General features: G+C 35.7%; 1 protein-coding gene across 1 annotated transcript; it reads right to left on the reverse strand.

Moving 5' to 3' along the window:
* Positions 1-1,465: 1,465 nt before the first annotated feature.
* LOC111514822 (protein takeout) lies at positions 1,466-9,276 on the reverse strand. The gene is made up of 5 exons (XM_023171062.2): positions 9,119-9,276; positions 5,786-6,017; positions 4,669-4,802; positions 3,097-3,246; positions 1,466-1,665 (listed from the first exon to the last, which is right to left on the reverse strand). The coding sequence occupies exons 1-5, from the start codon at positions 9,189-9,191 to the stop codon at positions 1,517-1,519; spliced, it is 738 nt and encodes a 245-aa protein (XP_023026830.1). The 5' UTR covers positions 9,192-9,276; the 3' UTR covers positions 1,466-1,516.
* Between the last annotated feature and the right edge of the window lie 10,456 nt (positions 9,277-19,732).

Here is a 19,732-nt window from a genome sequence, read left to right on the forward strand (position 1 = left end):
CAAGAAAGGCTGGATGGAGAGTGATATTTTCACAGGATATTTCCTGAAGACTTTGATTCCAGCCCTTGGACCAGAACGTCCTGTTTTGATAATTTACGATGGCCATCCAACCCATGTAGGTTTGAAAATCCTTGAAACAGCGATTCAGAATGATATTACAATATTGAAGCTTCCCCCGCACACCAGCCTTTGGCTACAACCCTTGGATCTTTCTGTTTTTCGGCCATTCAAATCGAAATGGGATGAAAAACTCATTTCTTGGCAACGAAAACATGTTGGCCAGAAATTACCGAAGAGAATTTCCCCACAGTTTCTCTGATCCACATGGAAATATATGTATTTCAACTGAAGTTATAAAAGGTGGATTCCGAAAAGCCGGAATTTCACCATTGAATAAAAATATCATTCCAGAAGAAGCTTTCCCACCAGAAGCTCTCAAAAAATGGAATGATCATAAAGTTGTTATATACAGAGTGATTCAAAAGTACTTTGACAAACTTCAGGAGGTGATTCCTCACAATATTCTAATATGAATTGTCCAAATGAATAAATGTACGGAAACGCTTCGTTTCCAAGATACAGGATGTTGAAGTTTTATTTTTGTTTTCGTTTTTTTCAAATAACTTTTGAAATACTGAACTTAATTAAACGAAACTTGGTAATAGGAGGTTTTTGAGGTGTCGAATTCGAACCTGATGTTCTTATTGCTCTTACTCGTAGGGGCGCCACCTACACGTTTTTTTCTTTTTTAAATATTCATAACTTATTTGGGCGTACTTCTTGCACATTTTTCAGTGGAAAAATCGATTCCTCTATCATATCTACGTAAATAAGCTACCCTTGTTACTAGTCGCTGTAAGCAAACGTTTTCTAAACATTTTACTTGAAAACTTCAAGTCGATTATTTGATTATTTTTACATGTACCCTCATGATATGGTGTATATAATAGAATTCTTCTTGCATATTTACGATATTGCTAGCCTTTTTTAAAATTGTATGTTTATGCTATATTTATTATTGATTTATATTTTATATTTTTGCTTTTTTAATATCTAAAAATTTGTTCAGAATTTGTGAGAATTAGACTGTTATATATACATATGACCTGCTACAAACATTATGTAACGTAGTTACAATAAACGAATCTATCTATCTATCTATCTATTATCTATAGTTATCTTGCAGACCGACAAATTTGTGAACACACTGTGCTATAGAGCGCAGGATGGGCCCAAATTAATAGAAACATGATGTAAGGAACACTCACAGTCGATCAATCCCAAAAAGACTGAGATGGTCATTTTCACCAGGAAAAGAAGTTTATCGGGCTTGAAACCTCCCGAAATCTTCAAAAGCAAACTAAAATTCTCTGAAGAGGTGAAATACCTTGGTACTATCCTCGACAGAAAGCACAGAAGTTCACAATATCTTGGTTTTCGTAGTGGCTGTAGGAAAACAAAACCAGTCAAATAATCATTTATTTTATTTACATTAGACAGAGTCTGATGTTCCAAACTACAAAATAGTATACTTGTGAGGAACTTTCGATAAAATATTGTCCAGAATAGAAGAAGCGACTGTTAGAATGGTATTTCCTATTGGTTCCTTCATTTCTTTGAAAACAGATTCCCATTCTTTATTGAGGACTTCGTTAGCATTGGCACCTGTAAAATTATCAAAACGTTATTCATCATAACATCATAACAAATATACTATTTTTTTCGGTAACCGTTCGGCAATCTTTTTCTTTGAGGAAGTAGCATTTTTCTGGGTATGGAAAGTACGTACTTCCAGACTAGGCCGGGAAGAATCACATCGTTGTTGTCAGTGTCAATATGAAATTATTGGATCTTCAACAATTATATTTTCTATCAGCTGTAATACGACAACATGCCCACAGAAATATATAACTACGGTACACGTCACAAAAGCAATTCCTCCGTTATACCAAGACCGGAAAAAACCAACCTATAAAGAAGTTAAGTCTACTTGAGACCTGTATTGAATAGCTTAATCCCCCAAGAAATGAAGAAACACACGTTATATAATATTTATTTATGTATCAAGGGCGTAAACTCATCTCAAATTTGAATCCTTTGAGCTGTAGGAGTATCAATGTATTTATTCCATTCTGATCCTTTCATTTTTTGTGCTAATGCTATTAAATATTGTGTAAGTGGGCACATATTGATTGACTGTCACTCTTATATCAACGTGCAACCCAAGCAACTGAACCTAGAATCTTGAAATATGCAGGTGGGGTCTTTGTATAGCGTAAACGAGCACCAAGAAAGGGAATCAGGAATTTCCACCCCCACGGGGGAAACATAGGGATTGTATTGAATTTCGTCAGTCTAGAAGATGGAAACCTGAAGTTTTGGGTTGATAAAAAAATATTGTTACTACTATAATGAATCATAATATGATATTATATACGGGGTGTTCCATTTGAAAAATCAAAGAAGCCGCTACTTTATAGTAGAAGCGACAACGCCGCTTCGTCTGAAATATTTTAGGCGTGTAGGTCATATTGACTTATGCATATTGTGGAATTTTGAGGTTGATCCGTTGAATAGTTTGCCAGAAACGGCTAATTAACGCTCATCATGAAAAGCCCTGTTTTTGGAATGGTCTGTCACGAAACTCAATATGACAAACCAATTTGTACGCTGCTGAAGCCGCTGGCAATAACTAGTTTTCATATAAATGTTAATACAGGAGAGAAGTAGAATGTTAGTTACTATCTACACTGTTCGAATTTCAATATTCGATGCAAATTAGAACTAAAATGTACGAAATGAGGTTCTGCAGAATTTGATTTGTTATCCTACACGGTTGTCGAAAGAAACAGTGTGCGCAAAACGCCCGAAAACAGTTTTTTTGGATCCGCAGACTTCTAGGGCGTGCCTACGACTCGTTCCAGAACTTGGCTACTCGCCAAGAAAACAGAATTTTTCGGACTTGATTAACTATTTCATTGGAAGTTATTGAAACTCCACCTGTTCAAATTTTGTTGGTTGTTGAATACTTCGGAAGTCCATGAAAAATTTATTGAATTATAGGATCGATAAAATGGATAATATTCATTCTCTCACCTAAAACTTTATCGCCATTGAAGAGATTATCGAATTGGATGAACAATCTGCCAACTTCGTAGTCTATGTTTTGTTTCGTTGATTTCATATATTCCTCTCCATCCCTGTTCTCGAGTTTGTATTCGAAATTATAGTGGAAATCTCCACCAACTGAAATGAAATGAAATACATGGAATAACCAAGTGAAATGACGAAAAAAAATTTGCAGTTTGATACCTAGCCTGTCAAGTTCTGTTGGGAAGTTTGGTGAAATTATAGAAATTCTGGATCGACTGCTGTGATTAATTATGACTGAATATATCGACTTTTTTTCTAAATTTATTGAAAATAGCAAGAAAGTTTGTCGAGATTGCCGAAATTTGATATAAGGATATACAGGGCTATTCAAATTCGTTTCTGTGCATGGGGATCTCGTTAACGATAAGAGACCTATTGAATGATGTAAGGGAATCGAATATAGCTCTTTTGGTTCTGAAGATATACAGGAAAAACCAAAAAATTCCTAATTATTTTTTTGCCTATATCTTCTTAATTCGCAGACATATTGCAAATATGTCTACAATTTACTGCTGGCACTTGATGTGGGCTCTCAGAATATATCCATGAATCTTTTATACAGGGTGTTATCTGACTTGGGCCACCCACGTCTTTGAATTTTTATATACGAACCTGTATTTTTTGTTGTAGTTTTTGAATCGTAGACGTTCACTTAATACTGAGAAATTGAATTCAATTTTATATTTCGGGGTTTTTTGGTAATTTTCGATTATAATTGTGTGAATTATTCTCTTTAAAATTACGGCCCTGGAAATTGGTTGACTGAGTTGAATATAAACACAATAGCAACTTTCATGTCTTCCTATGTACCGTAGAGTTATTCGAGAGTTTTTTTTTCATTTTTGGGTACCTATTCATATTTTTTCCATTGCTCTGAGCGTTTTCTACAATGAACTTTGAATAAGAAAGCTTTTTATGATTATCTGAAACATATCTACAACAAAAATATATTATATGTGTTTCGATTAGCAGAAAAAAAATGGTAGCAATAATAACATACGAAACGAACACTATAATTATAATGAAAATTGAAATGAAGTAATTTATATACACAAAAAATTAATTGTGCAATAAATGTTCGAATTGGAGTCCTTCCATTTCGAGACAAATAATGGGACAATAAGATGGTCTGCAAGATCACCAGATCTTACTATTTTGGACTATTTTCTATGGGAGACATTGAAAAATAGGATTTACGCTGGCAGAGAGATAGAAAATGTGGAAAACTCGAGATCGAGGATTTTCAATGATTTCGCAACAATAAATAATATGAAAAACCGAGTTTGAAAATGCCTTAAAATGCCATGTACAGAAAGGAATTTGAATAGCCCTGTATAATTGTGAGAGAAACAATTTTTTCGAAAGACTTTTATGGAAATTCTATAGAGAAATGACAATTTTGAAATTTATCTTATCTCATTCGATACCCTAAAAGTGAAATATAGTCATCTCAAGGGGTCGAATCGCGAATTATTTCGAATTGAAGTTTTTAAATTGACACCCTGTATTACTTACTCGCAGTAATATTGGCATCTCCATTTCCTTTTATAGGGAGAATCAGAATTCTGCCGTCCATATCGTATTTTCCCAAGATGTTAATTGTGTTCACTTTGAAGTCCACGTAAAACTTTTTGGCTTTCGTGTCGATTCTGAAAACCAAAGATATATCAGTTGTACCATTACACATGAGTTCCGAGGTCAATATTTCTACTAGACAATTTACTAAACCATGACTCGTGTTTCGCTATACAATATCATCTTCAGGAGTAACAATACTGACTTGAGGCGTCAGAATTGTGACGCCTAACTCCAGGCATCACTACTGACTTCAGACGTCACTATTGTGACGGCTGAATCTAAGCGCCAACACAGACTTCAGGCGTCAGTATTGTGACCTCTGGCTCGAGGCGTCAATACTGACTTCAGGCGTCAATACTGATTTCAGGCGTCAGTATTGTGACGCCCGACTCCAGGCGTCAATTCTGACTTCAGGGGACACTATTGTGACGGCTGACTCCAGGGGTCAATACTGACTTCAGGCGCCAGTACTGTGACGCCTGATTCCAGGTGTCAATACTGAATTCAGGCATCAGTATTATGACACCTGACTCTAGGCGGCAATACTGACATCAGGGGTCAGCACCCATCAGGGTTCTCACTATTTTTGATTAACTCACCGAATTAATTCACCGAATAAAAAAATATTTCGAAAAATCATCACATTTTCTTGATTGGAAATAAAATCAATATCTGAGAAGAGATAAACCAAGTTTGCTCCATTCAAACACACGAAAACATTATTGATTAACACAAATATAACTTTTGTGAGTCAGAAGAGGAATTTTACTATCGGAAAATTTCAAAAATACGAGTGAATCTTACTATCGCGACATTTTACTGCCAATGTTCGAAAAGTCATGCAAAGGAAAAAAAGTCTTGAATATCGTTCGAAATTCATAAACATTGAGTTTAGGGCAATGGCGTTTTATAGTTTGTCTGTTTTATAGTTCAAGCCATATTTACTCTTCTTGGCAACACTTTACAAGAAAAGTGTTTTGGTGGGATTGTTCTTGGAATTCTTCACACTTTCATCAAGTAACGATCAAATCTATAGAAGTACTTCCATACTCACTTGACCCTTTGAAGTTCAGCGTTTTCCAAACCATGGACTTCAACGTCCTTCAGTTTTATCTTCAAATTCCCAGCGGTCTCCATTGTGATTTCATTTATTTTCAGCGGATAGAAGTTTGGAATTCCATATTTTTTGTCTCCTTTCAAGATATATGGCAAGCCTAGTTTACCATTTTGTAAAGCACAATCGTCTAGTTTGGGGTCATCCCTTTTGCAAGGTGTCAAATAACTAGCTGAAATGGAAAAAGTGAATTTTGAATACTTTAGGTGTGAGGATGTTGATATTTTCTGTAATAGGTAGAAGCCAGTAGAATATTCTTCTATTAGGTTGTTCAAAAAGTTCATTTTCTTTCAATGTTATACCTTCATATGTCAAATTTCGATCCGGAGACTTTAGCCTAGAAGATGAGCCACGAAGTGGTCGACCTACAGTGATCCAGGACGAGGCTTTGAGGACCCTGGTGGAGGCCGACCTTTCGAAAACGGTGGTTGGGATGACGGAAGAACTGGGCGTCAGCTGCCATGTGATTTTTGATGGAGGAGGATGATCAAACTGTTTGATCTCCATCTTGGAGATGATCACTTAGTGATCGAAACACGTGTTGAGGTGTTGAAATGACGGTTTGGTGTTGCGGAAAAACTCCAGTAATATTCTCTGAAGAAGCTAGTTGGATGAAGCACTCACGCTATTGTCGAAACTAACGATCAAGAACAGTTTTCTGTTAACGTGTGGCTCGAAGTTATTGGGGATGATTTAATTGGGCCTCATTTACCATCTCCTCGATTAAATGGTGAGACATACGTTCAATTTTCAAGAGAAGTGCATCCAGTACTGCTGGAGGAAGTTCCTTTGGGCGTCAAAAGGGATATGTTTATTATGCATGATGGGGCTCCCGCCTATTTTAGTCAAGTAGCACATCACCATTTAACTGAAACATATGCAAATCAGTGGATAGGTCGAGGAGGACCACATAACAGGTCCAGAGGGGTCAGACCTGTAATTAATTCCATTACCGCGGTTGGTGTTGTTCTCCTGGCTCCTATGATGTTTAAACAAGCCAATCGCTGAATTTGATATAATTTTTTGATGGCCGTTGCTTGTAGAACTTTTGGTCCCCATGCAATGGCTCCTTACGTTAACATAGGTCTTATTATTGCAGTGTAGGTCCAGTGTAGACCACACGGGGTGAAAAATCTCAGGCGCGTCCCACCGTCTTCCGGCATTGCTCATAAGCCACATATGCTCTTCTTGCTCTACTCTGTAGGTGAGAGTTCCATGTTAGCTTCCTGTCGAGGATAATACCAAGGTATTCCACCTCTTCAGAGAAGTTTAGTTTGCTTTTGAAGATTTCGGGAGGTTTTAAGCCTGATAAACTTCTTTTCCTGGTGAAGATGACCATCTCAGTCTTCTTGGGATTGATCGAGAGTGAGTGTTCCTCACACCATGTTTCTATCAATTTGAGCCCTTCTTGCGCTCTATCGCACAGTGTTCACAAATTTGCATATGCAATTGTGTAGAATCCATTATTGTTGGGGTGATCAATTACGGTATCCAGAACTATGTTCCAAAGAAGGGGTGATAAGACCCCTCCCTGTGGATATCCCCTCATGACCAGTCATCTCACATACATACACATACATGTTGCTCCACCCTGTATATATAGAAAGTTGCAATCTGGCGAATCACTTATTCAAAGTTCTGAACTTTGCACCTATACTTTGATAAATGTAGTGGAAAATATAACTATTTCAGGTTAATAATGTCGATTTGAATGTATGTTTATTGATCTATAATTGATTCAGAAAAACGAATATTAGAAACTGTTTATAATCAATTATAACTCATGACTGAGGAAAAATAAAAAAATTGAAATATTTCCACGATATTACCTGTGTAATTATCGAAGGTAAAGTTTATGTTTATCGAATATGTGTTCAACGCTTTTTTATGGACATAGGAAAATTGAAGCATAATATCTGGCCTACGTGATACATATTTCCCTCTGTTTAGAGTGCATAAAACTTCACATATCTATATACATCACCCCCGCACTATATACAGTACATTCCAGTTGAAACAAACTACCTTGAATGAGTCATTTGATATTGACACTGTAGAAAAATGGTGAAACTTCGATACTGTGACTTGTTGGGTCATTTTTGTGTGTAGCTCTCCAGCTTCCTGAAATAACGTTTCCTGCAAGTGGATGTCGAAGGAAATCTCACGTTAACTTTAACCATCAACGCTGATGTTCCCCAGGAACTCTCTTTTTATTGTATATCAAGACTTACTTTATTTATTTATTCAGTAGGACATGTCCTAATATAAAAATGAAAAATTAGCTATACAAACATGTTTTTAGTAGCAAATAAAGTATATAAATGAATTTGTGTGAACAAGATTGATTATGTTGTAATACATTCTGGTGATTTATAGTGACTGGATATGTTTACTGATCCTCGTTTTAAATACATAAATAATAATATTAAGGATTAACTGAAAAATACGTTCTGTTTTTTGAAAATAGCTCAAAAAACTAACTGCCATTTTCCAAATTTGAAAAAAGATCCGAAAGGGGGAGAAAATTTACCAAAAAAGCCCTCCCTACCTCCCGGAACTGAAGGATCTATATTTATAATTTTTCTAGAGGGTTGATCATGACTGGACGATTGATGGAAAAATATGTTTCCAACTGATTGAATTGCAAAATTAAGAATTGTGAAAATTCAAGCACCTACTGGATAAATAATCAACAGTAATTCGCGATCAAAACATTTTCATCGTGTCAATTATACATTGTTTAATTAACAATTTTTTTCTATTCAAGCAGGTACATTGCAAGTGCGATAATTGTTGAATAAAAAATCAGATTTTTTTTTTCAGAGCTAGTTTTGAAAGAATTCAGAATTGAATTGAATCAGATGTCATCCACAGGATTGCTATACAATATAGTACAAGAAAAAGGTGAAATTACACTTACATGGAACAGGTACAGAGTTTCTAAGCACGTACTGAAGTTATCGGTATTTATATTTTCTATTCATCGATGCAAGCATCAATACTTATATTATCAAAGGAAAATATCGATTGAAAAATCGAAAAAATGATTTATAGGTGTTTCTTTCCAGTCTGATCAGTGATGTGTAGTAGATTGATAATTTGAACTATGTTTAATCTCCAGTGATTGAAAATTTCACCAATGGTAATATATTTAGTACATAACAACATAAAATCAATGTTCACCAGTTTTCTATGACTAAATCAAAAATATTCCTAACACTTTCAGGACGTGAAATATTGCAAAAATAACAAAAAAAAATGTCTAAAACTCACGTAAAGGTAGCGAAGTAGATTTTACACTGAGAACGATAGCAAACAAAACAACTGCAAAACTCTTCAACATCATGGAAGTAACAATATTTGTGAAATGGGAAGACTTGTAATCATATGTTGCTTGGATGTTCCAGTGTATTTATATATTATTTCCGATTCCACAAGGTCATCATCCACTCTCTTTTCAAGCTTTTAGCGAATTAGGAGAAACATTTTTCATAATTGTACAAAAGAAGAATTATTGGATGGATTTATGACGTTCCCAGACACCAAACAAACAAATCATTGCCCAATTCGGCTGGTTATATCAAAAACAAAGGAATGAGAAGTGAATATTCATGACTTTCAAAGAGTCGGAAAAAAGCAAACCGCAATTGTCAATGATTTTGCAAGAAGTTGTCATAAGAAACTAACCTAAGGACCTAACCTAACATAACCTAGTATCAAAAGTGATGACTTGATAATTTCGAATACTAAAACTGTATGTGCACTGCAGAAATATTCTCAACGCGCTCTGAGAGCGGTGCCTGTGCTAAAGTAGCGATTCACATTGGATTTGAATCTCTGGAAATTAAATCCTTTTGGAAAAATGTTCTTAGGAAGTTTACTCCACATAAACGCAATTCTCCAAATGACAGAGTTCTCAAACAGTGAAGTTCGGAGTGTACTAGGTCAGGTTAGGTATAAAGTGAGTCGGTGTATTCGATCCTCCACCGCAACCCGCAAGGGTTTATTGTGGCTCCCAACTCACAAATCTGGTGTTCCCCAGGGCTCAGTCCTCGATCCTTCCTCATTTCTGATTTACGCTCACGACGTCCCCACTATTCGTGTCCTACTTGGGGGTCACTTTCACGAAGACCCTCAACTGGGAGGTCGACCTGAGAGAAACTCTGGACAGAGTCCGGAAGAGAGCAAACCTGCTAAAAGCACTGAGACGCAAGCTCGGGAGGTGCGACAGTAAAACTCTCCTACATACTTATGAATCTTTCATCAGACCAGTCCTAGACTACAAAGCGATGATATACTGTACGCTTCCTCCGAGACTATCCCACCGTATCCTAACTACCAAGAGAAGAATCCTACGCAACATCAACAACTTCCTTTACCGTTATCCATCCCAAAACCTATACAGCGTGACTCACGGTCGATGGTAAGTTAGACGTTTCTGGAAAACGCAAAGCATGATTTTTCTGGAAATTTCACCTCTCACATTTCCTTACCTGTTCTGATCTAAAATATTTTCAGCATTGCGGCGTTGTCACTTCCATCAAAAAGGCCTAGCAACTTTATTTTTTTAAATGGAACACCCCGTATATTAATACATTTTTGGAATCGCTCTGGTATTTTAATACTTTTTTGTTGATAATGTCTTATACCTATCTGTATCTGTTTTCAAGATAAAAAATAAATTGTGCTAAATATGGTCCAAAACATAGCCTTAATTGAAATTAAGTACATCAGTACTCTCAATTCATGAAAAGTTGATATTTTGATGATAGTTTGGACAAACTCGAAATATTCAAATAACACCAAGAAATCGACTCCATATCATACAGGGCGTGCTAAAATTACTATTATTTCCATTGTGCATAAAAGTGGTCAAAAGTTCATTTTTTCAAATGTTTATCCCAATTTTAACGTTAATTATAAATTTGTTAAGTAATAACTCTTTCTGAATTGAAAGTTAATATAAAAAGCCCTATAATTATTACAATTAATTTTTTTAAATTTTTTATTGTTTCAATGTCTCATGGCTAAAAACTAATTATCAATTTATTTTTTTATTTTTTACAGCTATTGTTAATAAATTTATTATAAACAAATATTATGAGAACAAGACATTTGTACAAAAAACTTTGTATGATATTTGTGTTGAAAGTAAGTTTTATTTTGTTCGTGAAATTGCTCAACTGAAAACCTTACTTTCAACACTAATATCATAAATAGCTATTTTCATCGGTTGAAAACTGTTGGTATTCACTGTGAAGTTTTGCGTCATTAAAAAATGTGTTCATTATACTACAGTGACTACATATCAACCTACGTCAATGTTTTATTACAAAAACTGGTTTCCGAACTGAAAAATCAATTTACATCACATGCTTTGCTGGAGTTCATGAGATATTTGCATTTTGTGATACTTGATGACACTTTTGAAAGTTGATCTGTGCATAATTGATCAGAAAACTTGCTCCACAATAACCTCATTCACATTGACCGATAATTTGGACGATTAATTCTTTGCGTGTTGTCTCACATCCAGTACCGATAGATAATATAGTTTTCTCGGTTTATAACTCACAACAAAAAGAATCGAAATCAATGAGAATTTTTCTGCTAGTGTTTACTGGAAACTCAGGAACTTTGGTTCAAAATTTGGAGTACTATATTCTATGGTGAGTCAGAAAAAAAAGTTTTATGAATTTGTTCCAAATCAGTTCTCTACAATCCATGTTCACACCACAAATAAATTTATGTTTTAACATCAGTTTTTATTTCTTTGTCATAATATTTTTTTTTTCGTTCATCATTTGAATTTTTATTGTTTGTACACTTCCGACTTCCACTCATTGTTGAAGTATTCATGGATTACTTTTCATTTTGACTCATAATAATACGTTTTTGGCAATACTTCTTTATCATAATATCTTCTTCCATTACTTATTTTTTCTATTTGTATACGATTGGCATTCCACTCATTATTGTTCCTTCCATTAATCAGTTCCCATTTCTAATCATGATATTTTTCTTTTCAAATTGGAATCATTTTTGAGCGTTATTTCTTTTTTCTTTGTCATGATTTTTTATTCATTATTTTCATTCAATTATTCCTATTATTTTCATCATTTTCATTCAATTGTTTATATGTTACTGTCATTCCACTGATTGTTGACTGATCAATGACTTCCCACCATAAGTCATTATATTTTTTTCGAATATCTTTTCAACAGTTTTTCTCATTCATTATTTTCATTTCTATTGTTGACATTTTTGTAATCGTTGAATAATTTATCAATCAATTTCCATTTCGAGTCATAGTAATTTGCATTTATTTCACAAGTTATCGTTTTCATACAAAAAGATTTCATAGTCATACACAAATAAACTTTGTTTTTTTGACATTGTTTCTTTCTGCTTCATAATAATAAATTTGTCATTCATTAGTTTCTTCATTGTTTCAACTCATAATTTTTCTTCACAAATTAAGGTCTTTATTTTCAAAATTTACATGTTTCCGTGAATATTTTTGACATAATTTCATTTTTGTTCCAATTATTTCATCCAAATATTTCAAATGGTGTCCTTTTTAACCCCCAACAAACTCATAGAAGCAGAAAGCAGGATTGTCTTTCCTGACATTATTATATTTGGTTTGGAGACGTTCGTTTTAGAGAAAACCGATGCGTGGGTTTTTGTGGCACTGAATTGAACCTTGCTAGTTCCACCCCAATTCCCAATCCCAATAGATCCTCATCAAGATATGCAACCTCCTGCTGCCGGTAAAGATGTGCATTCACAGCCATTGTCCTGCAATCAGGGCCGTCGCCATGGGGGGGGGGGGGGGGAATGGGCGGAGCCACCCCCTCCTGCTTTTTCGACTTGGGAAAAAGTTCACAATATTGCCTATCCAAATGTATTTTTGGAATGTTCCTTATGTAGTAATCAGTCAACCCAACAACATTATTTTATTTTATTTTAACAAGCTATATAGTATGCTCTTTGGTATAGATCCGTCATCGTTATTCATAATATTATTGTGTTTACTTATTTCTACACTCTCATAGGCATCTAGTTGCTTGTTGTTGTTAACTTGTCTAACTAATTTTAATGAACTGAAGTCTATGGAATGGTTTTGTTGCAAAATATGATGGGCGACTGCTGATTTTTCAGGTCTTCCATATTTTAAGTGTGCTAATTGTTCCTTATATCTTACTTCAATAGTTTTTTTTGTCTGTCCATAATATTTTGCATCGCAGTCCTTACATTCAATTTCGTAAATTCCAGACTTTTCCGAATTCTCGACTTTGTCTTTTGGACTTCCGAAAAGTCCCAAAAGTGTATGACTTGTTTTAAAAACCACCTTCATACCTAGTTCCTTGAAAATCTTTCCAAAGTTCCTCGTGTATTGGTGGTATGGAACTGAGATGTATTTATCTTGGTTTTTGTCCTTTCTGAAAGTCGAGATTTCGTTCATTCTTTACCTAAACTTCTTTTTCCTTATTATGTCATCTACAATACCGCTCGAGAAACCGTTAGTGGCTGCTATTTCCTGTATTGTACGTTTTTCTTTTGTGAACCTATCATGTGTTAGAGGGAAAGTCAAAAGACGAACCACTGAAAAATTCAACCCAGCACGTTTGTGCTGTCCACAGTGATGTGAACTGTGAGTAATATACTTGTACGTGTATGTTTCTTTTCTGAATATATCGTATTCCAACCCTCCATATTAGCTCCTCATTACCAAAACGTCAAGAAATGGTAGTTGTCCCTTATTTTCTAACTCATACGTGAATTTTATTGATGGACATCTATTATTTAAAATGGAAACAAAGTCGTCAATATTCGATTTTTTGGTATCGAATATCGCGAAAATATCATTCACATACCTTAGCCAAATCCTAGGCAAATACTTCGACTTTCCTTTGGTTTCCATTTCGAATCTGCTCATGAACAGGTCTGCCAGATAGGAGGACAAGGGGTTTCCCATGGCCGTTCCTTCCTGTTGTTCATAAAAGCAACCTTCTACCTGGAACCGAATAACGATTTGGTGTTGGGAAAAAAACTCCAGTAATATTTATTTTAAGCACAATATTATTCAAGTGTTTTTCCTTTCATTTGTATTGAATATTCCTATACATGGTGGAAGACGAAGGACCTTGGTCCAAAGTAGAATAATTCGTATTATCATTTTTATAATTACCAAAATTTATTTTTGTTTGTGCATACCCTAACGGACATAAGCGTTCAGCCAATCTTTGGATAGCTCCAGAAAATCAATATATTATAGTAGTAACTAATCCCTCGGCTTTCATTTTTTCGAAAGTTGGGAAATTTTGCTGGTGGGGTTGGGAAAATTTGGATTCCCTCCCCTCCTGGTATTTCATTTCGCTGCGGCCCAGCCTGGAATCCAAATGGAATGACGAGACAAGTGTGCTGTCGTCAGCAAGGCTGTAGATTGGATTCTTTTTCCTCCAAAAAGTCGTTGATATACAATGAAAAGAGGATTGGAGACAATACGGATCCCTGGGGAACAACAAGCCATATCATCAAAGTTTGGCCAGCAAATCCTCATGTCACACACGATCTAAGGCCTTAATTGCATTATTCTAAAGCCATATTGATGATGTTGAGATGTTGAAGCCTTCCAAATGTTTAAGGATATGCTGGTTTACGGCCTTCTCCGTGGTTTTTGATATCACTGACAGCAAAGCGACTGGTCTATAGTCATTTGGAAGATTTTTGTTGCCCTTCTTGGGAATAGGCTGATCGCGAAAAATCTCCCAACAAGAAGGAAAAACTTGTTTCTTGTAAGACAGGTTGAAAAGTGTGCAAGTTCGAAAATAGAACTGAGAATTTTATGGATTCTGCCACTTCCCTGAGAATATGCATAGTTGATTGCCTCTGGAAATTAACTTCCATTCCAGCTCCTCAACTAATGGATAAAATCATAATGTGTTTATCATTAACAAGTGATTCCAATTCCATCAATATAAATTCTGCAAGATATCATTCACATATTTGTTTTATGCCAGAATTACGATATTTCGTATGTAATTAGCTGATCCATCCATCTATGCCAGACATTTACATATAAACTGAATAATATTTCAATTAATGAAAGATTAATACTTTATCCTTATGGGGAATTACCATCATAAAGTGTGGTTTTGAAGCCAGGTAACATTACGGTATAAAAACGACTCAAGTGAACACGAATGAACTATTGACCTTGAAGTAGGCCGGATTAATGACCCCGACTTCTATTAAAATCAAACTAGCACATGCAAAAAACGATTTCCATGCCTAGATACGTACATTATTTCAAAAAACCAAAGGAGTGACAGTTTCTCATTCCTCTCAGAAACATGTAAAAATGTTTGTGATCTTCTTCCAGTCCCGAAAAATTATAATTTTTCTTCCTATGTCAGAGGGACTTTCAACCTTTGACAATTGATAAGGGCCATCTTGTTGAAGCTACTTCTGTCAAATTATTTGTCACTCATTGTTTGATCAGAATGGGTGTTCTATTTGGACAACGTACTGCGCGCTTTGTCGCCATATTGGTCCTACAATGTGCTGGTGGATAAATTCGATTCTACTATTTCAGTAAACGGCAAGAGTTATCGAAAACATCGACGCTATCTGTGAGAGTGTGCAGGTGAATCTGAGGCAGTCGATTTCGCAGAGGCAGAGCTCGGCCTCTCGCAGACCACAAATTGACAGATTTTGAGTCGTGACTTGTACAGAATCCAATTGACCCAGGAACTGAAGGTGAACGGCCATAAACAATGACGTATTTTCGCTGAATGGGCATTTGGCAACTGATCGGCTTTACGCAACATGAACACGCTTTGTGCAATTTACCTTATCCTGGTACAGGTATCAAGACACCAAACTACTTGAGTCAACATAAATACGTCTTACGCAGCCAGTTGTCGGAGAAAACTCAGGATGTATAAACCTCTAATGGAGCTAGCCATTCGCGTCAGTGAAACGTCAGGAAGAAATTCCAGAAATCGACGGCCCTCAAACCCCGGAAATAATGACACTTATCTCACAAACATTTCGTTTTATTTGAATTTGAAGTCAGGGTGAGTCAGCTTTAGTAAAACGGTGAAACTACACAACAGATTTCAATAACTCTTTCACCATTAGGAAGCTAGATTATCTAACAATACCTTAGACTTTTTTTCAGATACACCCACGGGCTCGGTCTCCCGCATGTGAATCACGCGCATGTGAATTCACGGAAAAAGTTTGTTGTATGTAAAGAATTTCGGTAGTTGATACAGAAACAGAGGAACTATTTCCTTGGTGTTACTGTAAAAAGTAATTTCTTCTTTCGTCTTTTTATATATACAGAGTGATCATTGGAAAATTACCGCAACTATTTGCTCAACTATTACATCAACTATTTGCTTGTGAAAGGGCTACGTTTCGACTTGAAAATAATTTCCAAAGAAGGGGTGTCATAAACCAAATTTCTGTATCAGGAAGGAAAATCGACAAATGTTGTATCTTGAAATCGCCGTTTCACCTTAGATATCATTCTACCCCCTTTCTGTTTTGAAAAGTTAGGAGGACGAAACTACCCCATGGGGGTTAAAAATTTTGCAATGGTGTTTTGTCAAAACTTGTCAATCTCTCAAACAAAGTGAGGCTATGCCTGACATATCTTTTATATGGGCCCATTCTGTATGTCTTATCACATACAGTCTACACATTCACGTTTGAGTAATTATTCATCAGTCCATTGTTGAGATCCATATACAGATTACCATTTTTTATTGAAAGTTGGCTGTTAAATTAAATATCTTTTATTTATCAATTCCAAACTTCAAGGCGTTCAATGAAGGTTTCTTTGCTTATGAAAGTCGATCTACATAAACGGGATGACGTTTACAGCATTTTTTTAAATTAATCTTTGTATCCAATTTGTATAACCTTATACCTTTGATCAACATTTTCCCAAGTATAATTGAAAGGAAATGAACAACAGCACCACCCTCTTTGTTTACATTCCTTTCGAACTGGAACATATAGAATTCTCATTCATGAGAAAGAAAATACATCATCAATAATGGAAAAATACTGTTTTCTCCAAGTTTTGTTTGAGTTATGATTTCCAAAAACGTAACTGAAAGAGGCTGCAACGTTTAATAAAATTCGTTTCCATTTCATTTTCATCTTCGGCAATATGAAACGATAAATCAGATGAAAACTTTATGCAGAAGCTACGACTTCATGTCATAGATGAGTTGAACCTACTCATGTCACAATGACATTACGTAACAACATCCATACGCTAATTTGATTCAATTTAAGCCATGAAAATCTTGTTCGAATTGACTAGAGGTGACAACGGAAACTGAAAACCCCATTTTTATCATGTTATGTTATTGTTATCAATCAATTGGGGTATAACTTATATATCTACGATTTCTCAGAGACGCTTTAATTCCATGATCATTATGTTCATCAAAAACAACTTCAACAATAACTTTTTTCGAGATCAATTGCCCTAATATCAAACTGATATTTTTTTTCGACGCGCGTTTCGCCAACAAAATTATCATCCTCAGGAGGAGAAAATTGATACCTAGTCTAGTCTGGTTAGTCCTTATATACTAAAATTTGTTACCTGAGGTTGTATACCAGAAGCCAAATATGGAATTTCTCGGTAATTAATTACCTGAAGTTCATAGTAATTATTCTCTCCCTAACAGAAGATTAAAAAGCGGGCTGAACGGGATGGGTCACTCATCGTCATTCATGCTGTTTTTACATTTTGCTATTTCTAGACTCTCAAATGCATCGAGTAGCCTGGTGTCATGCACATGCTTAATCAGTTTCAGATCGTTTTCACTAATTCTGTGGTCTTTGTCTAGAGCATGTTGGGCGACATTGGATTTTTCTATCCTTCCGTATTTCATGTGTGCACAATGCTCCTTGAAGCGGGTTTTAATCGCTCGTCGGCTCTGGCCGATGCTCTGTTGCAATCTTGACAATTGATTTCGTAAATCCCCGACCTTTCTGGGTTTTTTAGTAAATCTCTTGGATTACCAAGAAGCTGTTGCAATTTATTATATGGATGAAACCTGGGTTAATGTTGGTCATACTACCCCTAAAGTATGGGTCGATGAAACTGTGACCTCATTTAGGAGGGCCTTTCTAGATGGACTATCCACCGGATTAACAAATCCATCAGGTGAACTTATATTTATATCAAGACCTGCCTCAATCTCAATTTATAAAAAGTAACCCTCGTATTTGTTTTATTTACTTACATACCTCTTCATAATTTCAGGTAAAGGAAAACGGCTTATTATTTGTCACATCGGCAATGAGAATGGGTTTGTTGCTGAAGGGCTGTGGTGTTTCGAGTCGATGAAAACTGGAGATTATCACGAAGAAATGAACGGTGAATCTTTCGAACAGTGATTTTCCAAAGTTCTACCCCATCTGGAGCATAATGCTGCGATTGTAATGGACAATGCACCTCATCATTCACGACGGTTAGAGAAGATTCCGACAACGTCTTCAAAGAAGGTTGAAATCCAAAATTGGCTGCGATCAAACAATATTAGCTTTGAAGACTCAATGCTAAGAGTACAGCTACTAAAAATTGTCAAGAAGCGCAAGCTTGACTACCAAAAATATATAGTCGATGAGATGGCAGCAGGCCAAAACAAAATTGTCCTTTGCTTGCCTCCATACCACTGCGAGCTCAATCCCATCGAGTTAATATGGGCGGATGTGAAGAATTTTGTAGCTCAGCATAACACCACGTTCAAAGTTGCAGATCTCAAAGTACTTTTTGATGAGACTTTCAAAAGAGTCACAGCGGAGAAATGGGAGAAGCGTGTTCGGCATGTGATATCGGAAGTCGAGACAAAGGTGTGGAAGCTTGATAAAATAATAGAGGCACAAATCGAGCCACTGATAATTCAGATTGGTGAGGATGACACTACTGATGAAGAGACAAATCCATCCAGTTGAATAATTTTGGTTAAAATTCCTTTTGATTTTACATAAAATAAAAATTATCAATAAAGAAATGATTACGTCTCTTTTCATATAATGCTTGAGTGTGCTGTGAAAAATTCAATGAAAATCTTTTTATATTACACATATTACACTGCATTTTTCCCGTTAAACTGCAAAACTTGTGCATTTCACTCTTTATTATAAAAAAGTTTTCCTAAGTATGATATATCATTTGCGATCAACAAAATGTTGGTTCTGAATACGACCCTGGCCAATTCTTGGGGTTTTCAATATCACGTGCGTAGGGCATGTCAATATTTACATCCACCCTATCTTGGATTTGAATTTGCTTTAGGACCGCTGAAATTGTATGCGATTTATTCAACCATGGTAAACAATCACAATCGTGTTGATTGCAATCGTGGCCACCTATATTTCCAGATCTGAATAGTCTTGACTTTTATCTATGGATACATCTCAAGACGCTGTCCATCGATACTGGAGACGAGTCAAAAAACGGCATAATAGCTTTGGTGACACTAAAAGAATTTTCCAAAGCGTGAAGAGGAGAGATGGAGCATGCATAATGGCTAGTGAAGGCCAACAGCACCTCTGAATTATTTCCATGTCAGTTCACGACCGGTGCGTTTCAAGGTCAGCTTCTTACTCTGGAACACCCTGTATAAATCAACTTCCACAAACCTGAATGGCACTTTGAAAATAAAAATCGAGATGTTTCTTTTGAAATATGTAGTTTCGTAGAATCGGGTTGAACCATAATTGATACATTTAAAAATCAGTGCTAAAAATATCTTCGTCAGAAATGCATGGAACCGCTTTCTTTCGTCTTCAATGGGGGGATCACCTTGGAATCCGTCGATTTGTTATAAAAAGAATCGACGAATA

This window comes from Leptinotarsa decemlineata, unplaced genomic scaffold (assembly GCF_025532065.1).
Source record: "Leptinotarsa decemlineata unplaced genomic scaffold, Ldec_3_MD MMD2_tig00026361_RagTag_RagTag, whole genome shotgun sequence".
NCBI lineage: Eukaryota > Metazoa > Arthropoda > Insecta > Coleoptera > Chrysomelidae > Leptinotarsa > Leptinotarsa decemlineata.

Coding starts and splice junctions, on each gene's coding strand:
- LOC111514822 (XM_023171062.2), bottom strand. CDS start 9,191: ATGATGTTGAAGAGTTTTGCAGTTGTTTTGTTTGCTATCGTTCTCAGT. Junction 6,018..9,118: donor ATCTACTTCGCTACCTTTAC/GTGAGTTTTAGA, acceptor TTTCCATTTCAG/CTAGTTATTTGACACCTTGC. Junction 4,803..5,785: donor GCTGAACTTCAAAGGGTCAA/GTGAGTATGGAA, acceptor TTTGGTTTTCAG/AATCGACACGAAAGCCAAAA.